Source organism: Triturus cristatus, chromosome 4_2 (genome assembly GCF_964204655.1).
Source record: "Triturus cristatus chromosome 4_2, aTriCri1.1, whole genome shotgun sequence".
NCBI classification, from domain to species: domain Eukaryota; kingdom Metazoa; phylum Chordata; class Amphibia; order Caudata; family Salamandridae; genus Triturus; species Triturus cristatus.
This window is the reverse complement of record NC_140586.1, coordinates 864,906,115-864,930,812: the sequence shown is the minus strand read 5'-3', so window position 1 is coordinate 864,930,812 and position 24,698 is coordinate 864,906,115. Positions and strand designations below refer to the sequence as shown.

At 46.3% G+C, this 24,698-nt stretch overlaps 1 protein-coding gene across 2 annotated transcripts in view; it reads right to left on the bottom strand.

The window, feature by feature from the left end:
• Positions 1 to 24,698, bottom strand: part of AKR1A1 (aldo-keto reductase family 1 member A1) — a 1,289,949-nt gene that overhangs the window by 1,197,779 nt on the left and 67,472 nt on the right. The window contains exon 2 of one of the 2 annotated variants that reach the window (XM_085602859.1): positions 10,971 to 11,060. In XM_085602859.1, the coding sequence (XP_085458985.1) occupies positions 10,971 to 11,060 (90 nt within the window). Of the gene's footprint in view, positions 1 to 10,970; positions 11,061 to 24,698 lie in introns of those variants that run through there. The other variant, XM_085602858.1, reaches the window with a different exon arrangement.

The window sequence follows — 24,698 nt, the reverse complement described above, 5'->3', positions numbered from 1 at the left end:
ATATACAAAATAGAAAACACACCCCCAGATTACGACGGTCCCTTAAAACCGCACTAGGGCATCACAACAATAATGTTAGAGGCTGAAACAGCAGCAGAGCAGGGCCAACAGTTTACTCCGCCCACTGAAGATTAGACTTTCAGTTCCGCTGCGGGAGAAAAACGGATTGCGCAAGTGTGTGAGCAAGAGACCCTACGAAACACACACCCCCTGAAAGCATCGTGAGTGACGGAGATAGAACACCAACATAGTACGTAAGTTAGTGAAAAGTCTCTGACAGGAATACACGAAGGACTGGTGCCACCCGAAGGACCCATGGTAGTCTACAAGCCACACGCCCTCAGGACTGGGGAACGGGATATTGAGAGGAGTTTCACGGGACTGGGAAATGCTGAGACCTCGGCAGCCGTGCCGCCCCAGGCTGAATGCCGATCAGCGCGGCTCCAGACAGCTTGCGTGCCTACTCCACACCGGGCAAAACAGTGTATTATTAAACAGACAGCCCAATCTGGGCTTAACTCTGATCAGATGCAAGGATCACTCCCAGAGACGCGTGTATTGAAACTGCGCCCCGGAGTGCAGATCTTCTACCCGCATCCTCTCCCTCCGGCTCCCCCGCTCTCTTTCCTCCAATGACCTCGCGCTCCCGCCTCCTGCGCCAATCACACGCACGGGCCGGTGTCACCTTGGCCAATTAGAGCCCACCCCGCCGCAAACACCCCTGACCGTCACTAACCACTATTGCTGCTTTCTTCTTCTTTCCGAAAGCCCGTATCCCCACGCCGCCCCGTCTCCGCCGCTTCTCGGGAGACTCAGATAGGTAGCGGACAGTGAAGAGAAAGAAATAAAAATGGCGGTAGCTATAGCCCCATACTTCGAGCGGGATGTCTGTTAATTGAGGCAGCAGGAAATACGGCTGGAGACATGATTTACACGAACCGCTGCTTTAGTAAATGAACAGCGAAAAGGCGATCGTTAACAATAGCTGTCATGATCGAACGGTCTAACCTGGCACCCTCTGACTTACCGTCATTTATTTTATCACAGTTTACCCAGCTGAAAAATTGCACCAGGCAGTAAAGATCAGCATCTTTACTCAGCGTTCTTTAAGATTAAAAAAACGAAGGCACCGGAAGACCCCACCGCCTTTCTCCGAGGCAGAGAAGATATGCCTCGGAGAAACGCAGCCTCGTTTTCGGATTGGGGGGCGTGTTTTGCTGTTGTCTCCTCCCTGAGACTTCTCGCAAAAAACACGCCCCCCCGATCCGAAAAGGACGGGGCAGGATCGGAGTGACGGGACCTCTTCTCCAATGGCTGGCCAGCATTTACTAGGCCAGCCAATGGAGAACAGGGAAGAAGAGGGGCGGGTTCAAGCCCCTCTTCACCCAAGTCATTATGTCTCGCGAACGAGACTGCGCAAGCGCAGCCATCGCTAGCCGAGACCTAAAAAGGGAAGGTTTTGGCTTGGCAAGAGGTATCTTGCCAGGTCAAAGTGGCATTTTAAAACTGCACACAGGCCCTGCAATGGCAGGCCTGAGCTACGGTTAGAGGGCTACTTAAGCACAATCAGAGCTGTAGGCACTCTAGCAGCATTTAGCGTACAAGTGCTTGGCACATGGAGTGCACTTTACTAGGGACTTATAAGTAAATTAAATATGCCAATTGGGGATAAGACATTATTACCATGTTTTAGGGAGAGAGTACATGTACTTTAGCACTGGTTAGCAGTAGTAAAGCGCTTATAACGGGGAACAACCATTACAACGCAACTTTTACAACGCACTGCCATTACAACGAAACTGTTACAACGCAAATGCTGGGACAACGCATGCCATTACAACGCAAGTCTTTACATCGACTTGCACTAGATGGCGTGCTAACATTAAAAATAGTGTAGTTGAGGAGCCAAGATGGCGACCGGGACGGCAGCGTAGACTCCCGGCTCCGTGAACCTCCGCATCCCGCACGGATATCCTGTACTAGATCCTCAATTTGCGCCATGGGATCGTGTTTGTGAATGAGAGTGGCAGCCGATCGTGTGACTCCGGGGTTTCTGGCTACTGTACCGCCTGAGAAATTTGCGGATGAACTTTGCGGCCCGTGCGGCCCCGAAGCCGGGACCTCGAGTGGACGCCTTGGCCGGGTGGCAGTCTAACAACAACGGCCTGTGGTGACTGGGTGGAGTCGGTCCACCGGAGCGGTGCTGCCCCCGGCCTGCATCTCGCCAAGGCCGTTCCTGTTGCTAAAGCGTAGCGGATCGGACATGCCCGGGGGTGCAGTTCTCGGATTCTTCGGTGTTTGCCCCTGCCTCTGACGGTGAGCTGCCCGGCCGCCGCCCCTAGCTCGCCCTGATCCTTGCGGACTGCTCCCGGAGTTCCGCGGCTGCGGGTCCTTGGTGGGGACGACTGTTGCCAGAGTCCGCGCCCCGGCTGAACTTGTACCTGCCCCCGGACCCCTGTCTCCAGCGACGTAAACCCCGAGGCGCTTGTCCCTGGGCCCCGGCCCCAATCCGAGTCGGGCCTCCCCGGCGGCCATCTTGTTGCGATGCAGCCTACTATCCTCTTCACCGGGTCGCAGCAGGATTGGGAGTGCGTGACTTCTGGGAGTGTGGCAGAGCGACCGCGGGGAGCAGTGCTGGGGTACGGCGACCTCCTTGAGGCCCTTGGGGCCCTTCATTTCTCCTTGGCTCGTGGCATCGGGGTCTTGGGGAGTAAGATCGATGGTGTGGTATCAGCGCTGGAACAATGGCGGCATGCAGGTCCACAGTTACACAGGGACTACCCACACTGCACACAGGAGGATAATGTCGCAGCCCTCCCCACGATTGGTGCACAGCCGGACACTCGGGACAGTGTGCTACCGTATGATCGGCTGACCGAGGGTTTGATCTGTTCCGGACGTAGTGGTTCCGAGTGGAAGATGGTGGCCTCGTCCCGTGCATGACCTCCGGTGACCCAAGGACCTTACCAGCAATATCTGTCTACTTTGGACCTTGTGTGCAGTGCAGCTCCTGGGGCGGCACTGGGAAAGACGTCCCTTCGAGATGCGGACTGTGTTGGTGTTTTGGGACTTCCACCCCACCTGTGTGCGTCGCTTCCCGGTTGGTTTGGGACACCCTTTCACCTTGAAACATCGGACATGGCGCTGGGTCGAGGGGTAGGCATGGGCGGCATCGCCAAGAGTGGTCAGGGATGAGGCTGATCCCTCGGGGTGGTCATCTGGTAGACGGACGGACTCATGGTTGTGCACTCTCAGGACATAGCTGCTAACTTATGCGGTACATAATGCTCCCCATTCCCCCCCTTTTTTTTTTTGTTATGGTCGATTTGGTGCTACTTATTGTTTGCTGTTGGGAGACCGTAATGTGCGGGAGGGAGAAGCCGGGGGTATGTTCTGAAGGCCCTCCTCCAGGTTATTATATTTTCTCCACCCCCCCGCCTGGTGGGGTTCTTTCTTATTCTTTTTTCCCTGTTTCTTCTATATTTCGGGTCTAGTTCCAGGGCGACAGGCACACTGCTGGGGGGAGGGGCCATACTCATTTGCAGAGGTGCAGGGCGGGGGGGGGGGGGGGAAGCTTTTCTCTCTTAGTCTTTATCTCCTTTTCCATGGCCTCCTTTCTCTTCTCCGTTTCTTCTTGTTTCTTCTTTCTGGGATCAGCGTGGTACGTCTTTTTTGCTGTGAACCGTTGCCTCTCCGTGTGTGCCACAGTTTCCGGGGTGTTCTCTGGGCGATAGGTATGGGGGTCTGCAGGCGCAACTGTTTTTGATAATCCTCCCTATCCAGACTTTCCTGTGTTTGCGCCATTGACTCAATAGATTGCTGTTTCTTGCTAACGTCTATCATGCGGCCTGCCCTTTATCGCTGTTGGGAAATTGTTTGGCACCTGATCCTACTGTTTTTGTTTCATCATAAAATGAAAAACCCTTTTTCTCCTGGAGTCTTGCCTGCGTAGCTCCCCGGCCGGACTATTTTAACATGAAGATTGTGCTTACCGAGGTGCCGCATGTGTTTATATTTGATCTTACTGCTCTAATTGTTTAGCGGCCGGCCCTGGGGGGTTGTAGGCCCATACTTGTCAATGGTCGAAATGTCAATAAAGGTTTTTCAAAAAAAAAAAAAAAAAAAAAAAAAATAGTGTAGTTTACTATCCAAACACCTTCCCTACTGCAACGTGGACTGGAGTTAGAATAGTAAATTACCCTTTTTTAATGTTAGCACGCCATCTACTGCAAGTCGATGTAAAGACTTGCGTTGTAAAGACTTGCGTTGTCACAGCATTTGTGTTGTAAAAAATTCGTTGTTACAGCATGCGTTGTAAAAGCATGCGTTGTAACATCATACATCCGCTTATAACCCTAAGGCCAGCAAAAACAAGGTCAGAAACAGTGGAGGAGCAAGGCAAAATGTTGGGGGGGAAGATGACCCTACGGCTTTCAGGTCTAACAGTTCCCCTGTCTCAAAATATGTGTTGTATTGCTGATGAATATTCCTGCAGCTCACACAGGGCTATTTATTCACCTTCCTACTTTATATTCCTGTTGATATGTAACATTACAGTGGGGCACAATAGAGTCCAGAGCCGAGCACTGAGAGTGACAATGCATAGAGTTAACTGGACAGGGCATTGTCAAAGCAAACACGTCAGGTTTAATGCGTGAATGCATGCAGCACAGGCATACCTGAAAGAGACACTGGGACAGAGCCAGCAGGAGAGGACAGAGGATTATAGATGAATAATCGTCCCTCAGGCCATTCAATGCAAGACCTCGAGTGCCGGAGGAAGGATACAGCCTTACAAGCAATAGCATTAGGTAAGAGACGAATACGCCACTGGGCTGAGCAAGATATGACTGACAAACTCTCAAGCCAATGGAGAAAGAGGGTGGTCAGGTCAAAGAAAGCTAGTAGTTATAAAAGCATTAAAGTCAATCAATTTAACACTTATATATGGCTACACCAGGTTCGAAGGTGCGCAGTCTTTAATTATTGATGTGTGCTATAGAGAAAAAAACTAAAGGGATTGATGAAAGTTCTTTTTTTTTTTTTTAAATGAAAACATTCTTGGCAAATGATTTCGCTTTGGTTCGTCTTGCGCCGGTCCAAGAATTTCACCTCTAGCGGCACAATACGAATGCCCCCGGCCGTCCCTCTTAATCATGGCCCCAGTTCCGAAAACCAACAAAATAGAACCGGAGTCCTATTCCATTATTCATAGCTGAAGTATTCAGGCGACCGGCCTGCTTTGAACACTCTAATGTTTTCAAAGTAAACGCTTCCGATCCCCAGGACACTCAGTCAAGAGCATCAAGGAGGCACCGAGAGGCAGGGGCTGGGACAGGCGGTAGCTCGCCTCGATTGACGAAAGTTCTAACCATTCATCTATTCGTACATTCTGATTCTAAATGTGTAGCTACAATTAACTGCTTTGCTACAGCAGGTATTTTTATCACTTCAAATAATGTTATCTCTTTTTTCTTTGTACTGTCCACCTCCTTCCACAAATGAATCAGGGTAACTACCACTCAAACAGTGCAAGGAGGTGTTTTTGTACACGGAGGTAGCATTTTTATGACGACAGAAGAACATGTAACAATTGCACCAGTCTTTTCAGATGTCAGCAAGAACTATTTTTTTATGATATGCAAAGAATGTGTGATAGAACATTCACCTTCAACAAATGGCTAGTGTACATATGGCATACATAAGTGGGCTGTTGATGGCCTCCTTCATCCCTGGCATGTTTGGGTCAGCCCCTTCAGCCACTGCTCTCAGGCTGCACCAATCACAGCTTGGGTCAGGCCAGAGCAGAGGGCATCTCTCTCAACATGCGATTGGCTCTCTGCTGTGTCATTTCACTCCACCACCTAGGAAGTGGTGCAATCGTAATGCTAGAGGGAGCATTTTACATCCGAAAAGTACACTCAACCATAACATAATTTGTCACATTCATTTTTTTATCCACTACATGCTTTATAAAAAAAACTCAATATGTGTTTTTTAATTCTTTTCACTTCAAGGTACATTGGTTCACTTTGTGCTGAAAAAAATGAATTGCTGAGGACGTTACATAACACTGCCATTCCTCCAATATTTTCCATTACAGGAAGAGCCCTTTGGCATCCTTAACAACCGCATTCAGCCATTGGCCACTGGTGAGATTCAGCGCCTGGCTGCACCCATGCTTCAGCCATTGGGCCATTGATGAAATACAAAGTCAGGTGCCCGACAGCTTTGGCAAAGCCAATAGGTCAGGCTTGCAACTGAAATTGTTAGCCAGACATTTTGGTTTTGCCAGTGCTGGCTTGTTCATGACTACATTTACCTTTAAAGGCAACCAGATTTCATTGTTTGTGGATACGCTCACTGGCAGCTCGAACCATCCATGACAACACAGCAAAGGTGGCTTCGCATCTGTATTATAGTTGGCTTTTAAGATTCATGATTAAACTGGCTTAGTACTGTCCCTAATTTATATTTCGTGTAGTGTTTCTTTAAAATTCTAGTAAAGGTCCTTTTATACAAAAGGTTGGTTTACAAGGGCTAGACCCATTCTTTTTCAGGATATTCACCGGAGATTCGTTTATGTGCAATTAATCTAAAAGAGAATCAATTATACACTTATGGCCTTTTTATTAACGCCCCAGTATTCCTGATCCGGGCACAACCCGCTATCCAAATCGGCAATACAAGCAGTGCACACATTTCACATTTTATTCTTCGCAAATTTCACCCGATTGTACCTGGAGAAATGCGCGTGGAAAAAAACCTTCAAAATTTTAAGATTTTCAGCTTGGAATGGGTGAAAATGTACAAATGACCTATTCGATCTCCATTCCTATCTTCGAAATTCATAATTTGGACGTAATGCCACACCAGAGAAAAAGATACTAGTGATATCATTATTCACCAGGATAGCGCACAGTAACTGGGGAGCAGTCCTTCAGTGAGCACCCCGACCTCAGACATGCGGTCTGTTCTCGTATCCCACAGACTAACGTCAGCCCCTCTCCAGGAAAGGAGGCGCTTAGCAGACTGAGCAGGAGTTTGAGAAGTTGGCACCGCTGGCATGGACGTTTTTAGTTGTGCTTCGTGTGAAAGTGAGAGGGGTACTTAACATCCTTGGGGACTAGGATCCTAATACGTCTGATCTCATCTAAGGTGATTTGGAAATATACCCCAAGTGGAATTTTTATGATCAAAGGCAGCAACACAAACTAAAGCAACTTAAAGTTGTTTCAAACTTTATGAGCAAATAAAACCATTCAAAAGTTGTCCAGCCCATTTTTATTACCTCGATATGCTCAAAGTCTAGACAAGGTGAAACACAACAAATTGACAAAGCAGGGTGTGACCGTGACAAATGAACAGGACAGTTTTCGTTGTGACTTGGCATCCCCTGACCCTTTCGGAGGCATTCGGGTTTGGTGCCATCAGCACATTATGTGGCAAAAGCAGTAAATCTATATTTATGCAGAAAATGCTGCAGCCACAGAATGGCATACATCCACTGATCACCACAGCTGCCCATTGTTTTATCAATAATTTATTCAAGAAATGTAAACCATACTACGCAGATACCAACAATGTATCACCCATCTCTCTCGCTCCCTGTTTCTCTTTCTCTCTCTATAGATATATGTATGTAAAGTTACATTCATGAAAAAAAATCCAACGGTTACAGTGGGGTTATACGTGAGGAATGTAGTAAGATTTTAACTTTCATGAGTCGACTGAAAAGCACGTGAAATCATAGCATTCACAGCAACACTTATCACATCTCAAATGACATCATTTTGAGAACACAGTGCATGGTAGAGTGGCGAGAGTGCAGTGGCGTAGAGTGGAGTGTCGTGCGGATGTAGATTACATTTGTCAGGAATGCAATATATGGTGTGCAGATTAACGCCAGAGTATGCAAGGAGGAGCGTGAAATAGTAAATTGAATGTGGTGCATAAATAATACAAAACTTTAGAATTTCTAATGTTTGTATAGTTTAAGTTGGATTTGTATAGAAAGAATAAATACGATTTTCCTAACTATAACTTCTCTTTAACCTTTGTTTTTTTCATTTTATATGTATAAATGGATATACACGCACAAATATGATGAGTTATGTATAAAAAATCTATACTTCTCTTTCCATATTTTGTCCTTCAATATTGTGGCCACTGTAGTCGTTGCCATCGAGATCGAAAGGTCCTGGTCATGGACCAGAACTGGGGTTCTTATTTAGATCTGTGTTTGGTTTCCTAAACGCGTGTGGTTTTGTGCATAAGAGGCATGTTCCCTTCAATCATCTCTCAGCCACGCGACTTGCTCTCCTCTTCTCGGGTGCCACAGGGGATGCAACACTCGCACTCGTTGGGTTTTAAAGGTCGACCCACAGATGTTTACAAATTAGATCTGAACCCTTTCAGTTCCGAAGGGTAGAGAAGTCCCTTCACAGTTGAAGGGGATACGGAGGGGGATACGTTCCCGAATACATATGCATCAAACTTACACGTATCCCACCTAGTGTCTTTGGTGTGACCACTTACAGACTGAGAAAGAGAAGGCGGTGGTTACCTAGGTGTCCACCATGGCTTCGCACTATTCAGTGTGAGGAAGGAAAAAAATCATTTTTGTTATGTATATAACCCTCACACACTCTAGTAGAGACTTGCTTCATCATTGGGTTCGCCCTGACTCCTAAAGGTCAGGGTGGGCTCAACCCTCTTCCAGGGCGCTCTTAAAAAGGAGAATGGCCAGGGGGCTTAACGAAAGATTAAAAATCCATCTGCTTGTCCAAGGTATCCCTTTATTGGTGGAGTAGATGGGAAGGTTAAAAGTTATATATCAGTGAGTATTGGGGATTTAATGGTCTGGGGCTTTCATCAGGGTAATATAAGGATGCCTCCCTGGGGTGTGCAGTGGACAATGCTATCCCGTATAAACAAGCGATTAAGCATGCCGGGAGCAGGAGGGCCACAGGCCGGGACACGCAAAATGGTATAGGGGAAAAGCTGAGGTAGGACCTTTGAGGAAAGTGTGACTATAGCGACACCCCCTCCCGCGACACATATCACCCTATGACTGCAGGTGAAACCCCAACGGGATAACTTGAGGGCAAGTGTATCTATTGCCCCCCGCATACACAATTTAGCATGCTTAATGGCTTGTTTACACAGGATAACATTGCCCACTGCACAACCCAGGGAGGTATTATTATAGTACCCTGAGGAAAGTACCCACCCTGATTAAGGCCTTAATGTAGGGCTGAAACATGTCGGTATAACACAGAGTCATAGGACCATTAAATCCTCAATACCCACTAATATATCTTTTAACCTTCCCCAGCTTCTCCTCCCCCCTCCCCCACCCCTTGGGACTAAGACACAGGCCCATCTGACATGGGGCACATGGTTATAAGGAAACTGTGTCTTTCTCCTCCAGGCTCGGGCTTCCCATTCGGTCATGCTGGTATTTCCCGGGTGGATTGCCAGGAAAAGAGCTGCCTTTGGGGCAAGCGGCCCTGCCCTGGAAGTATTTTGCCTGTACGCAGCACTATGTGGAACCCTTAGTGAAATCATGTTCTTTGGTGAGATCACCGCAGCCTCTGACCCTGCCGGGAGGGAGGGGCTTGCACCGAGGAGATGGCGCGTCCTTCAAGGGCAAAGGCTGCTCCCACCAGGGCTCCTTCCGGTGACTCACAGGGGTCAGGTGGTCCCATCAAATTTAAGACCCCGTTTGCGGCCTTCCCCGGTATCCCTGATCAGAGACTCACTCGAGTCCACTCAAGAAGGGTACCTTGGGTACCACATGCCGCAGCCCGTCCTATAAAAGGTGCTCACAAAATTACTCCTAGCCTAGGTCCGAGTGCTCCCCTGGGTCCCTCTGCCCCACCGCTACCCCCTCGCTGCACTCATTACACTCAAGACCTGCGTCACGGTCGCCAAGGCAGCCAATGCCACCAGCAGAACACACCTGGCGACCAAGGTACGCGCCGGAACAGGACTAACGAGCAGCGCCCCCCCCCCCCCCTCCACCTCAGCTAGAAACAGAAGGGGCCTCTCCTCCGGTACTTCTACAGTACGGAAGTCCCAGCTCCCTGACAGGAGGTCACTGGTTCCAGTCTCCAGGGTAAGCCCCAGCCCGCAGACCCTCTCACTGGCAACTCACCCGACACGGCGCCCTGTGAGCACCACTCACCTGCCCAGAGGCAGGCGCGCAACACCCATTGGACTCAAAGGGCTTCAGCCCCCCCCCCCCCCTCCCCCCGTCGTCCGGTCGTGTGTGGCAGCCCGGGATGACACACCTTCCCGGGCAAAAAAGCAGCCGCACCCGAGCACTTTACAGGTCTTTAAAAGACCATTTGCATGTTAATGAGGCCTCGCTGTTGTTTTACCCCTTCTAAGAGCCCCTGCAGCTCCACTTTGCCTATTGCTTAGTTAAAGTTCAGCCCACCCCGAAATTTTTGCTCAGCCCCCCCCCCGAAATGTGGCTCTAGTTGCGCCTTTGCCCAGAGGCCCTATGTGGGGGTACTCGCCTGCCCAGAGGCCCTGTGTATTCCCCTCGCCCGCATGGGAGCCCTGTGTTTGCCACGTACCAGACTAGGGCCCTGTGTGTGACATTCACCTGCCCAGGGTCCCTGTGTGAGGCACTCATCTGCCCAGGGCCCCTGTGTGCACACTCAACTGCCCATGAGAGGCACTCACCTGCCATTTGTGTGGCAACCTCTGACTAAAGGCCTTGTGTGTGTGGCAAGCGCCTGTCTAGGTGTCTTGTTTGTGGCACTCACCTGCACACACGATCTCTATGTGCACACTCACCTGCCCAGAGTCCCTGTATGCACAATACACTCACCTGCCCACGTGAGGCACTCACCTGCCATATGTGTGGCATCCTCTGACTGGAGGCTGTGTGTGTGTGTGTGTGTGCGTGTGCGTGTCTGTCCGTCTCTCTGTCTAAGAGCCTTGCTTGAGGCACTCACCTGCCCGGGAGAGCTCTTCCAGGTGCCCAGTCCGATCAGCGGCATCTTCTGCCCAGTGTGCAGGGTTGCGCATTCCGCCATGATGCCCACCTAGAGTCGAAGACAAGCACAGTGTCAACCGGTGCAGCAGCAACTCGTCCCCCAGTGCAGGAAACAGGAAGGATGAGGCTCGAAGCCTTCCCGGTTACCCCTGCTATCAGCCTTCTCATCCTCCCAAATCCAGCTCTGCAATAACACTTCCTGTTAACACCTCACCCCTGCCTACTCTGCAATAACACTTCCTGGTCACTTCTCACCCCCTGCCTGCTTTTTACTAGCCCGGCCCCTCGCGCACCCACCTGCTTTTCCTTGAGCTCTCTTTCTAAAGCACTGCTCAGTTCTGGGTAACTAGTTACCATGAGTGATCCTCGGCACCATGAGTGAGGAAGCAGGTAGTTTTTTTTGTATATACACTGAATTAACCACTAGTGAACAAAGAATACTCCAGTAAAGGGAAGTACTCATGGGCCGTCCTTGTGGTATCTGCCTCCGTCATAAGATTCCCACAATGGCAAAGAAATAAAACCCTGTCTTCACACAGGAACTCTCAGATGTGCCCCCGTCTTCCTCTTGTCATGAAACACATTGCATTGGGCCTTAGAATCCCAAGATAAGCACCGTGTCGCATATAATCCTCTACCACCCTCTTGGTTATCTCAGTTATACATCTGCGGGTGGCAGCACAGTCCGCCACAAGACCCTGAGGCCCCCCTCTGCCAGGAATGGATGTCTGTGCTTCCTCCCCCCTCTGCCAGGAATGGATGTCTGTGCTTCCTCCCCCCTCTGCCAGGAACGGATGTCTGTGCTTCCTCCCCCCTCTGCCAGGAATGGATGTCTGTGCTTCCTCCCCCCTCTGCCAGGAATGGATGTCTGTGCTTCCTCCCCCCTCTGCCAGGAATGGATGTCTGTGCTTCCTCCCCCCCCCAGCCAGGAATGGATGTCTGTGCTTCCTCCCCCCGCTGCTAAGAATGGACGTCTGTGCTTCCTCCCCCCTCAGCCAGGAATGGATGTCTGTGCTTCCTCCCCCCTCAGCCAGGAATGGATGTTTGTGCTTCCTCCCCCCTCTGCCAGGAATGGATGTCTGTGCTTCCTCCCCCCTCAGCCAGGAATAGATGTTTGTGCTTCCTCCCCCCTCTGCCAGGAATGGATGTCTGTGCTTCCTCCCCCCTCTGCCAGGAATGGATGGCTATGCTTCCTCCCCCCTCTGCCAGGAATGGATGTCTGTGCTTCCTCCCGCTTCAGCCAGGAATGGATGTCTGTGCTTCCTCCCCCCTCTGCCAAGAATGGATCTCTGTGCTTCCTCCCCCCTCAGCCAGGAATGGATGTCTGTGCTTCCTCCCCCCTCAGCCAGGAATGGATGTCTGTGCTTCCTCCCCCCTCTGCCAAGAATGGATCTCTGTGCTTCCTCCCCCCTCAGCCAGGAATGGATGTCTGTGCTTCCTCCCCCCTCAGCCAGGAATGGATGTCTGTGCTTCCTAGGACCCTCGGGTGCTGACACAAGGCCATCCCTGAACGCAGGGGATATTCCCCTGACTGGAAATCTCCCGCGAGGAGCTCCTTGGGTGCCCTTTAAACTTGGTTCCCCCAGCCCTGCGTGGCCTTAACTAGGACAAGCATTGGCAAAACGAATCGGTCTTGCCAATGTAAGAGATATTGGCTGTTCATCATAGCTACAATTAGTACAGTAAAGGAGAGTGGCGTGGAGTGTCTTAAAGTGGAGTAGAGTGGAGTGTTATGGAGTGGTGTGGAATTGAGTGGAGTGAAGTGAAGTGGAGTGGCATAGGGTGTCGTGGAGTGAGTAGGGTGTCGTGGAGTGGAAGGGCGCAGAGTAGAGTTGAGTGGCCTAGAGTGTCCTTGAGTGTCGTGGAGTAGTGTGAGCAGAGTGGAGTGGTGTAGAGGGTTTTGAGAGAAGCAGAGTGTTGTAGAGTAGAGTGGCGAAAAGCAGAAAAGATTGTCGTACAGTGGAGCGGCATAGCATCGAGCAAGGTAAGAGAGTGGAATGGCATAGTGTCGAGAAGAGTGTTGGAGAGTCGAGTGCTGTAAAGTGAGGTGGCATAGAGTGGAGTAGTGTGTCGTAGAATAAAGTGGAGTAGAGTGGCATAGAGAGAGTTGTGTAGAGCATCACAGAGTGGAGTAGTGTTGTAGAGTGGCGTAGAGTGGCATAGAGTGTTGTAGAATGGAGTAGTGTGTCATAGAATGGAGTATTGTAGAGTGGAGTGGCCTAGAGTGAAGTGGTGTAAAGTACAGTGGTGCAGAATAGATTGGAGTAGAGTGCACTGGCGTAAAATGCACTGGTTTTGAGTAAAGTGGTGTACAGTGCATTACAGAGTGCAATGCCGTACAGTAGAGTGGTGTAGAATATTGTGCAGTGACGTAGAGTACATTGTTTCAGAGTAGATGAAGTGGCGGAGGGTGGAGTGGTTCAGGGTAGAGTGGAGAAGTGCGGGGCAGAGTGCAGAGGTGTAGAGTAGAGTGGCGTTGAATGCAGTGGTGTACAGTAAGGCGAGGTGGTGTAGAATAGATTAGATGGGGTGTGGAGTGATGCAAAATGCAGTGGCATAGAGTGCAGTAGAGTGGCGTAGAGTTGAGTGGTGCAGAGTAGAGTGCAGTGGTGCAGAGTAGAGTGCAATGGTATAGAGTGCAGTGGTGCAGAGTAGAGTGGTGCAGAGATCAGTGGCATGGAGTACAGTGGTGCCGAGTAGAATAAAAAGAAGTGGAGTGCAGTAACTTAGAGCACAATGGTGTAGAGTGGCGTAGTGTGCAGTGGCATGGACTGCAGTGGTTCCGAGTAGAGTAGTATTGAGTTCAGTGATGGCGAGTGTAGTTTTGCAGACTATAGTGACATATAGCAGTGCACAGTACAGCGGCGCAGAGTAGGGTGGTACAAAGAATAGTGGCGTAGAGTACAGTGGTACAGAGAAGAATAGAGTGGCGTAGAGTGCAGTGAGAGAGCGCAATAGTGAAGCATGTAGTGGCGGAGAATGAAGTGGTGCAGAGCAGAGTGGCATTGAGATCAGTGGCCGAGAGTGCAGTCTTGTACAGTACAGTGGTGTAGAGTATAGTGGCATGGAGTAAAGTGGTGCAGGGTAGAGTGGGTCAGATTACAATGGTGCAGAGGAGAACAGAGGGGTGTAGTGCGCAGTGGTGTAGTATTGCAGAGTAGAGTATAGTGGCAAAGAGTGCAGTGGCGCAGAGTAGTTGGTGTAGAGTGCAGTGGAGTAGAGTGCATTGGTACTGAGTAAAGTGGTGTTGAGTGCAGTGGTTTAGAGTAGAGTGGCGTAGAAGGCAGTGGCGCAGAGTATAGTAGTGCAGAGTAGAGTGGTGAAGCGTAGAGTGCAGTGGTGTAGAGTGCAGTGGCGTACAGTGGTGCAGAATGTTGTAGTGGCGTACAGTGCAGTGGTGTAAGGTACATTGAGAGTAGAGTGAAGTGGCGTAGAATGGAGTGGTGCAGGGTAGAGAAGAGTGTCTTAAAGTAAGGGGAATGTTGCAGAGTGGAGTAGAGCAGTGTGTAGTGGCATAGAGTAGATTGTTTCAGAGTAGAGTGAAGTGGGTTAGACTGGCGTGGTGCAGGACAGAGTACAGTGCCATAGAGTAGTGGCATAGAGTGCATTGGAGTGAAGTGCAGTAGCATAGAGCACAGTGTTGCAGAGTAGAGTGGCAAGGAGTGGAGTGGCCTGGACTGGACTGGTGTATAGTACAGCGCAAAGAATACAGTGATGCACAGTAGAGTGGGGTAGAGTGCCCTGGGAATAGTGTGCAGTGGTGTACAGTAGAGAGGCATAGAGTAAAGTGGCGTAGAGTGTCACACCAGACTTCAGCAGTGCTAAAGTAGGCACTGGTGGTAGGCCGTTATGTTTACCTATTCCATTGTTGACAACACAAGCATCCACCAAAACACTTTTGACATAAGCAGGATGTTTCAGGCCGTAGAATAAAAATGTATTGGGTTTCCGGACTCCTGCTTGTAGTTTTCAGGAAAGCAGCAATCGGTGTTCTCTAAGTTTTTATGACATGGTGCTACTGCTTGTGTTGCACATACTGAGGATACTGCTCATTAAATGTAGTTGTGTAGACCACAACTCTTGACTTGCGAATACGGGTTATTATTCAAAGGGTTTGGTACTCGGACTTGCTGACTGTAAACAGAAAGCTCATTAGACATTCACTAGAGGGTCACATTAAGCAAAAGCAGCCAGTGCTTTGATAGAAGAACCCCAACATGAATATATGTTTAGCACTGCCATAGAATGTCCGTGCACCTTCTCCCTGCAGGCTTGTTTTAGGCTTATGTTACAGTCTCGTAGATTGAAGCATAGGAGGGGCACGAACGAGCTCCATGGGGACGAGCGAGCTCCATGGGAAGAGTAATCTGCATTCCTCTAGCTTTCCTATAAATACTGTCACTTTCAAGTCATAGAAAGAAAAGTAAACACCAAGCATCCTCAGACGGAGCCTGACATTTGACCTTTTTTCTTAAAGGCACAGCAAATGTGACAAGATAAAAACAGGATATAAAGGGTTGTTTACAGAAACGGGGATCTCAGAAGGATAAAGTAAACGAGGTTTGGGCAACGGAAGGGACAAACTCAAGCTGGACAGCCTAATGCAAATAGAACCAGCAGATAGAAAGCAAGGAAATATGAGTTGCAAACCACAAAGCCAATAAGCAATGGGCCTAATGCATTCCCAGGGAAGTTTTCTGAATGTCTGCAAGATGTCTTCAGCAAACCAGACAGCTGTGCTGTCTTGAAGGTTTCGAACGACAAAACAGAGGACCTTCCAAAAAAACACTCGGGGACCTTCATGTGGCCCAAGGAAACACTATCTACTCATCTTGGAGATGGTAGTTCATTGTCTAAGCTTCTGCCTTTGAAGCAGGGATCTGGGTTAGAATCACAGCCTCAGCACTTAACTAAAAGTCGTGTAATTCTGGCAAAATCCCTTAATCTACCCTTTCCTGAAAATTTTAATTTATGGAAAGTAGTAGTTCAAATATATAAATCCACAATTCACTGATTTGCGGCTGCTAGCAGTTTTTTAGCCCCCTGACTGGGGAGTCCCTCCTAAGTAATCTGCTCAAAGCCTGTACCGACAACCTTCCCATTGGAGGTCCTTTTGGTCAGCCAAGACATGCCCCAGCTTTCCTTCAGGCCTTAGCACTCCAGAGTTGACAGCGCTCACAGCTTGTACACAGGTAGTCTCACGGTCTGAGAGAACTTCATTGCCTTTTTGAGCTGGAGGTTGCAGTTGGCGCCTAATGGCACAGATTTCTGGGGGACGGCACTTACTTTTCCTCAACAAACTTTGACCCACAGCAACAGAGACAAAAAACACAAAAGCAGGAGAGGAGGAGGAAGAGAAAGGCAGAAAAACGGTGGCAAAGGTAGAAATCAGGAACGAAAAAGAACCTGTAGGAGTGCATCAAAGAGACAGAGAGTGCCTTGTGGTGGCTTAAAGAGGCATGAGTTGGAATCAAGACTACGCAGCCTTGGAATTCGGCACCCCAACCTTTGACAGAACCAGCCACGAGCTTCTGAGCAAAACTTTGGGCCCAGCACTTATTGTTTTACAAATTAAACACTATAGAACTCTACGCCACAGTTAGTTTTAGAGAACTCACTGCTCAGTCTCTTCTACACCTGACTGAAATCTCAGATTTACATAACTTCATGAGACTACAATCCAGTCATGCACATTGTGTCATGCACCCGGACCAATCACTTCCCAAGAAGAATTCACAAGCACGGCCCATTCACGCATGGAATTAAGAGATGGTGTCCAATCAATAGTCCCTCTCCAGTCATTCATATCCCAACCAGCTGGATGGTGGTGATGGAGCAGGTAGTGCAAAATTTTGTATACCTCCTCTATTTTTGCATGAAAATACTAATTATATAATCTATTAATTATAATATTATTAAACGAGTGTTGCATGTATACTAATCAACATTATTAATACTTAAACTACACATGGGATTTGCTAATTGCATGGCTAAATAACTCTTATAACTAAAATCTGTACGCATATTAACAATAGTATATGTGGTAATAGAATACTGCATGATATATGTTGCTTTGTGATGTTGCACCCTCGAGGAGGATCGAAAAAGGTGAATATAATTGCTTTAAATGTCGCTATATGCTAGATAAATACAAGCACATAGAGGGATTAGCAAGGGGTTAACATTAGAATCTCCTTTTCTATGAATTAATTATTATTTTGTGTTTGTTTCGCTTAAGTTGGCATCTGGGCCTAAATCCAATATGGCCGCTGTCACTACACGCAGAAGTGGCCACTGTCTCATGAGGCGTGGAGTGAGCTGCGCATGTGCAAGAAATCTCCTAAACCTTGTAGCGACCTTTGCCCGGTCAAGGATACGAAACGGGACATTCACCAAGACACAGGAACAATCAACCTTACAGTAAACCGGAACATGCCGATACTTCGCTGACCAATGACCTCACCCTTCGAACTGTACTGAAAATCTGGGAATATAAGTCGTACGATCTCAACCAGTCAATGACTACTGTTCTAAAGTTTAAAATTGTATCTTCTTTGACTTGATTTATTATAAAAAAGGGTAGTAGAATAGGGAGGGTTCAGAGCTCTCTTTCTTTTCATTCATCATTTTTCCACGTTCGTCCGTGACGCGATTTGTGAAGAACCAGATGCTGCCCGACCACTTGATGACTGCATACGTTTTCTAAATCCACGGGCTATGATAGATGCTTGCACAATTTCTGGTCCTTTGACAAATTGGGACTGTAACGTGCTGAGCAGAGGACTTTGAGCTTTGGCCTGCTTTTCGGACAATTTACGCCAAAAATTTGGTTATGCAGAGCCAATGAATTAGAGGACTTCAAATAGCCAGATTAGGTAAATACGATGTTCTGTGATTTATTTGAATTGATCTAAAAACTCGAAACTTTGACGAGACAAAAGCAAATATTATTCATTATGAAAATTTAGATAAACAGATATTGATTAACAAGAAATATGAGTTTGTGGTTTAATTAAGGGAAATAAGGATTCTGAGTCTTAAAATGTGTTTTAGCTGGTTCTAAATCACCATCAACCAATCCAACTAAATTGGCCCGTTGACCAAGTGGGTGGAGTCCCTTGATGTTTGGGACTAGGGGATCTATAGGCGAAGGATGTTAATGTATATTTTGTAAAATAACTTTTCTCTCCCTATAGGTTATAAGGTATTTCGCCCCCACATGTCCAGCGCTTGAATTACTCATCCCTCCTGTGTGCAAACTCTTGAATGGAGATGTGTGAGTGTTGGTGTTATGGGCCCCACCAATAAATGCATGTATGAATGAGTGTGCGTGACGACGGGTCTGCGACGCAGGGAGGATATCGGTATATGTTGTTCCCCATTTCCCAGTCTTGCGCTGGATCAGTTTTTCTGGTAGCAGTATGATGGTTTTTATTGTTTTGGTTTGGTGATTATTGCTTGTAAATTGCTTTTTGATTATTGATTGTGGGAAAGTATTGGTTTATGTATTAACACTCTATGTTGAGTTGCATCGAGTTCTATGTTGTTTGACGGCTTCTGTGATGTAGGAAGTCGGAAGTTTGTAACGGTTCCGTTGTAGGGCAGACTGTTTGCTGCTCTTGGGAAAGACGGAATTGTTATTGCCCTGTAGGCACACGGGGAAAACGTGTGACGATTGGAGTTGCACGACGCATTGTCTGGGTTCGATTTGGTAACATCGTCGTGTGTTACTACTAGGGACATTTTCTGTATGAGAGAAATGTATGATAACGAAGGTCACCTGTAAATTTTTGGTCTTAGGTACCAGGAGTCCAAAAGGCACTCTGATTACCCGTATCACTGGAAAGGTAATAGGTGTTCCCTAAGCTTGCTAGAAGGATAAAGTAGAGGGAAGTGCTACTTTATTAACGAGTGTAAGAATTCTGTAGTAGGACAGGCTGTTCGCTGTTCTCGGGAAAGACAGAATTCTGTGTGAATGAACTACAATTTTCCGTATGAAAGTGCGTGAATGAAATAGCATTCAGGTTAATTGTGAAACTCTGGTTTTATTTCTCAGGAGCATTGCGTCTCCAACTAGGTGTCTTAATTCTGGAGAACCGGTTAGCTAATGCTTGCTAGAAGGGTAAGGTAGAGGGATGTGCTGCTTTATCAACGGAAGTAACGATTCCGTAGTAGGGCAGAGGCAAGCGCTGCTCTCGGGAAAGACGGAATTCATGTGAGAAAGGCCATTAACTATTTTTTTGTTAGCGAAACAGATGATGGTGGCGTTTTTATGTCGTTACTAACAGATTTGTGAGTCAGAAAGAACGTAAAAAAGTTTGCCGATAAATTTTGTAAAGGGGGGGTCAGCAGGAGTAGCGAGAAAAGCTGACGTCAGAAAGACCGCGCTGGGATTGGCCAGTCAGTAAGAAACGTAGAGGCTCCGGATTGGTGCGTTAGTGTATGCCGCGCTGAGAGTGGAGAATTACAGGGTGACGTAGACGCTCCGGATTGGTGCGTTAGTGTGAGTCGCGCTGGGATTGGAGAATTACAGAAGTGACATAGATGCTCCTGATTGGTGTGTTAGTGTGAGTCGCGCTACGATTGGTTAAAACAACAGAATAGTCGTAGGGAAAATGTAGCGATACACAGAAGACAAAATGATGTATTACGATCCACCAGAAAAGGAGAAAAAGTCCTGGTTTGGAAAGATCAAGAGTTTATTTAAAAAGGACAAACCGATTGTGATTAGAGAGGGACAGTTGCTTCCCCAACAAAATCGCCCGCATCCTTTATGGTTGAGAAATACGGATACCATACATGTATTTGGTTGGACAATTGGGCAAAGTATACAAAAGATGATGGAATTTTAGCATTTCCGGAACATGGTTCATTTAATTTACCGGTTTTGAGAAATTTGAGAGAAAGAATGATGAATCTAGAACCGAGACTTAGACCAACGCAGTTTGAGGCATTGACAGAATGGGAAGATGAGATGCATGACAGAGAACAGCAGAGGAGTGGCGGAAGGTACAAATATATGTTTGGTAGATCATATGGACAGGAGAATCATGATGATAGAATGAGGAGATGGCGAAGCGCAAATATGACTGAGGGTTTGTTTCCTGTAAGGAATGCTGAAGAAATTAGCAATAGAAAATGTATGGAAAAGAGAAATAATATCGAGTCAAGAGGGTATGGTGTGCATGAATCGGAGGATGATGTTCTTGATGACATGTTTTATAAAAATCCACCCCCTTATCAATCAGATTCCACATCATTGACACCAAGTGCCCCAATGAGAGAGACTCCACGAAATATAAAATTTGAATCAGTATCACAATAAACAGGAAGAAACTATCCTTTTAGAGAAATAGAGAAAACACAACATAGTAAAATGGGTAATGAAAATTCAACTTAACTAGCAAAAACCACTTTAGAATTAACTGAGAAAATCAGGGAATTGACAAAAAAATTTGGAAGCCGTAACCGTTCCAGTAACTATTGGACCTGAATGCCTATTTTTGATAAACAGTAGGATAGTGAGCATTGTCTGACGATTCCTTATAACAGTAATAAACAAAATGAGAGACCAGAAAAATTGCAGACGAGAACCCATGGAGACAAACAACTGGTATTCCAGAACAAAGTACGCCGACAAATTTGACAGTAAATCAAAGTTTTGTGGATAGAATAATAATGACGACAGAATCAGTCCCAGGATCACCGAAAAGATTAGCACAACAAACTACTGAGAAATATAGTGTAGGGCCTACTTCAGATGAATTAAGTGAATGGCTAAGGAGTTTGCAGCAGAAAGATAAAGAATCCCAATCTATAGATGTGGCCAAACTGAAGATTGTTTTGGAAGAATTAATAGTAGGGACTATCCCCACGGAGAAGTTAAAAGCCTATCAGGATGAAGAATTACTATTTTTATGTAAAAGTATAACCTGGAGAGCAAGAAATCTACATGAGAGACTAGAAGAAGTGGCAAATGAAATCGGTATAGACTTCGAAAAAGTAAAAGCTTTACAAAAACCATACAGAGTAGATTTTTCTGAAAAAGATATTGAAAATCTGAATACTGCAGGAAGAACAACTCAGATTAAAGACATAATCATTTTATTAAGAAAATGGGGATATGTAGATAAATGGAAGGGTATGTGGTTCCGAAAACAAGATGATGCCTCGGACAAAACGTTTGCAGCTTTCCCCGTAAGAGAAAAAGAAAAGGTGGTAACAGAATGTCCCATGAGAGAAATTCCAGGAGGAGGACATGTACATGTCCCTTGGACTAGACAAGATACTTTGTCATTTACCAATGATTTCCCTCGACTACGCGAAAAGCCAGTCGAGTGGTATAGACAAGTGGATAGGTTCGTAAAGTTATCAAAAGTTTTATGGATTGATTTAAATAAGTCTTTTTGCCATAATAGTACCAGCAGATTTATGGACAGAGTGCAAAACAATGGATAAACTGGCCTACACAAGAATACCCTAGAGACCCAAAAACAGGTGCCCCTGATCCAGAGGTGATGAAATAATATGAACAAGTAATTACCTTTCTGAAAAACAAAGTACCTCCCAAGGAGACTGATTGGGTAAAAATTGACAGGACTCATCAGGAAGCTAAGGAATCAGTACGCGCTTATTATGAGAGGTTGATCCTCGCCTTTAAGCAGTTCAGTGGTGATGAAAATTTGAGTGAAAAGGATTTAAGTCACTTTGTATACCGATTTGTATATGGGCTGCGTCCAGAAATAATTGAAATGATTAAACAGCATACAGTTGGCTGGCAAAATAAGAAAATAGATGAAGTACTGAGACATGCCAAATATTTTAGTGATGAAATTGAAGCCAAACAGCGTAAGTTAAAAGAAAAGGCTATGTGGGCACAGGTAAAGGTAGCAGAAAGACAGGAAGCTCAATTGATTGAACAGGCAAATGGTGCAGGTATGAAACCTAAATTTAATTTTGGAAAAGGAAAGGGACAATTTAATATAGAAGAAGCCAAAAAGAAGTGGCCATGTCATAATTGTGGAAGAATAGGGCACTGGAAATCCGAGTGTAAATTTCCCCGAGTACTAATGGTGATAATGCATCATTGAATTCGCAGGTGCAGAAAGAGGTGAGTTGTCAACCACAGCGACAGCAGCAGGTTGTTGCCCAACAGAATCAGGCGCCAAAACCGCCTTTTCCACAGAGCTTAAATCCTCAGAAATACAGTAATGAGACAGGATTCTACAACGAAGAACAGGTAACTAAGCTGCCGCGCGCTAGGGCTGTTTCGCAGTATTGGCTACAACGCGATGAGAGTGAGTCAGAAGAAAGCTATTGACGGTGCCAAGGGGAGGAAGAAGAGTGCGTACTTGGCGCAACTATAGAAGTAGACCAGACAGGCCCTTTTGTCGATGGAAAGGTAAATGATGAAAATATTACTTTCCTAGTAGATACTGGTGCTACTCGTTCAACTGTCAGGTCAGCTGATGTTAAAAACCTTCCTCTCTCGGATAAAACAATCCAAGTAGTTGGGGTATCCAACAGACAGATTAAAACGTATCTCACTGAACCAGTAAAAGTTAACATAGGGAAATTTTCTGAAATGCACCGCTTTGTCGTGTGTGATTCAAGCCCTGTAAATTTGTTAGGAAGAGATTTATTGTGCAAAATGAATTGCACCATATTTTGCACTCCCGATGGTATAACATTTGAGACCCCTGATGAAGATGTACTATATAGAATGACTATGGCTAATATGGAACCTGAGATTTATGAGGCATTTGCTGTATTTAACCCTGAAGAACTACCAAAGGAACTGAAAAAAACAGTAAAGGCAGAGGTCTGGGATTTCACAGGAGAAGATGTAGGATTAATGAAAAATGTGGATCCTGTAAATGTGACTATAAAGGAAGGAATAAGTTACCCAAATATTCCTCAGTATAAATTGACACCCGAAATAATTGAAGGAGTTACTCCTATAATAGAGAAAATGATTAAACAAGGTATTTTGAGTGAAATAATGAGTGGTCCATGTAATTCACCAATTATGGGCCTGAAAAAGCCTAATGGAACGTTCAGAATAGTGCAAGATTTGAGAAAAATAAACAAGATAGTTGTGTCATGTTGTCCTATTGTACCAAATCCATTTGTGATTTTGTATCAGATTCCACATGATGCAGAATGGTAAACAGTGATTGACCTGTGTCATGCTTTCTTTTCCATCCCATTGCATCAAGACAGTCAGCAGATTTTCGCGTTCCGGTTTGGCGAACGTATTTTGGCATGGTGTCGAATCCCACAGGGGTATACAGAGAGCCCCTCAATATTTAACCAGATATTGAAAAAGTCCTTAGAAGATCTAGAGATTTCCGGGAGCTCAATACTAGTCCAATGCATTGACGACCTGCTTGTGGCGTCAAACATGAGAACCTTGTGTAGTGGATACCATAGCATTGCTAAATCATTTAGCAGATGGAGGACTTAAAGTATCCCCATCGAAATTGCAATTCTGCCAGAAAGAAGTACAATATTTAGGCCATAAAATTGAAAAAGGATTGAGGAAAATAACTGCAGAGAGAATCAAGATAATAAAAGGAATGAGAGCCCCAATGACGCAAAGAGAAGTAAGGATGTTTCTTGGAATGGTAGGATATTGTCGCCAGTGGATAAGTAACTTTTCCCTGATTGCAAAACCTTTGGTACGCCTGACAAGAAGGGATGTAAAAGATCCCATTGAATTGAATAAAGAAGAGTTAACAGCCTTTAAACAATTGAGAGACAGTTTGTGTGAGGAACCAGCACTTGGTATGCCTGACTATGAGAAGGAGTTTGAATTATACTGCAGCAAAAGGAATGGATGTGCACTCTCTGTATTAATACGGAAACATGGAAAACCGAGAAGACCAATTGCATATTTTTCAGCTATACTTGACCCAGTAGCTGTAGCGTTACCTGGTTGTCTGAAAGCAGCGGCTGCCACTTGTAAGAGTCTGGAACAGAGCGAGGGAATTGTGATGGGATATCCTGTGCGAGTATTTGTACCTCATGATGTGGCAATCCTTTTAACAAGGAGCCGCACTCAGTTCATGACACATAGTCGGCTGACTAAATTTGAAAAAGTCATATTAGGTGCAACGAATGTAAGCCTTGTAAGATGTCTGAATGTGAATCCTTCAACATTATTACCAGATGCTGAGAATGTGGAAGTCAGAGATGATGTGGATCATGACTGCTTGGATGTGCTTGATTTCTGTACAAAACCACGACCTGATATAAAAGATGTACCTTTGACAGAAAGTGACTATGTGATGTTTGTGGACGGATCATGCTTGAGAACAGACGAAGGAATTCTGAGTGCAGCATATGCAGTGTGCACAGTAGCAGCAGTAATGTAAGCATCTTACCTAAAAGGAGTAAAGTCAGCCCAAGTTGCTGAACTCTTTGCTTTAACCAGAGCATGTAAGTTGGGAAAGAATGTGAGAGTTACTGTGATGACTGATAGTCAGTATGGCTTTGGTGTTGTGCATGATTTTGGCCAAATGTGGTCACAGAGAGGATTTTTGACTTCAAGTGGAACCCCTATAAGAAATGCTGAAGCGGTTGGGAAATTGCTTGAGGCGATACAGCTGCCTAAGCAATTGGCTGTTGTGAAGTGTGCTGCACACTCCAAGACCGGAGATTACATCGCAGCTGGGAATCAGTATGC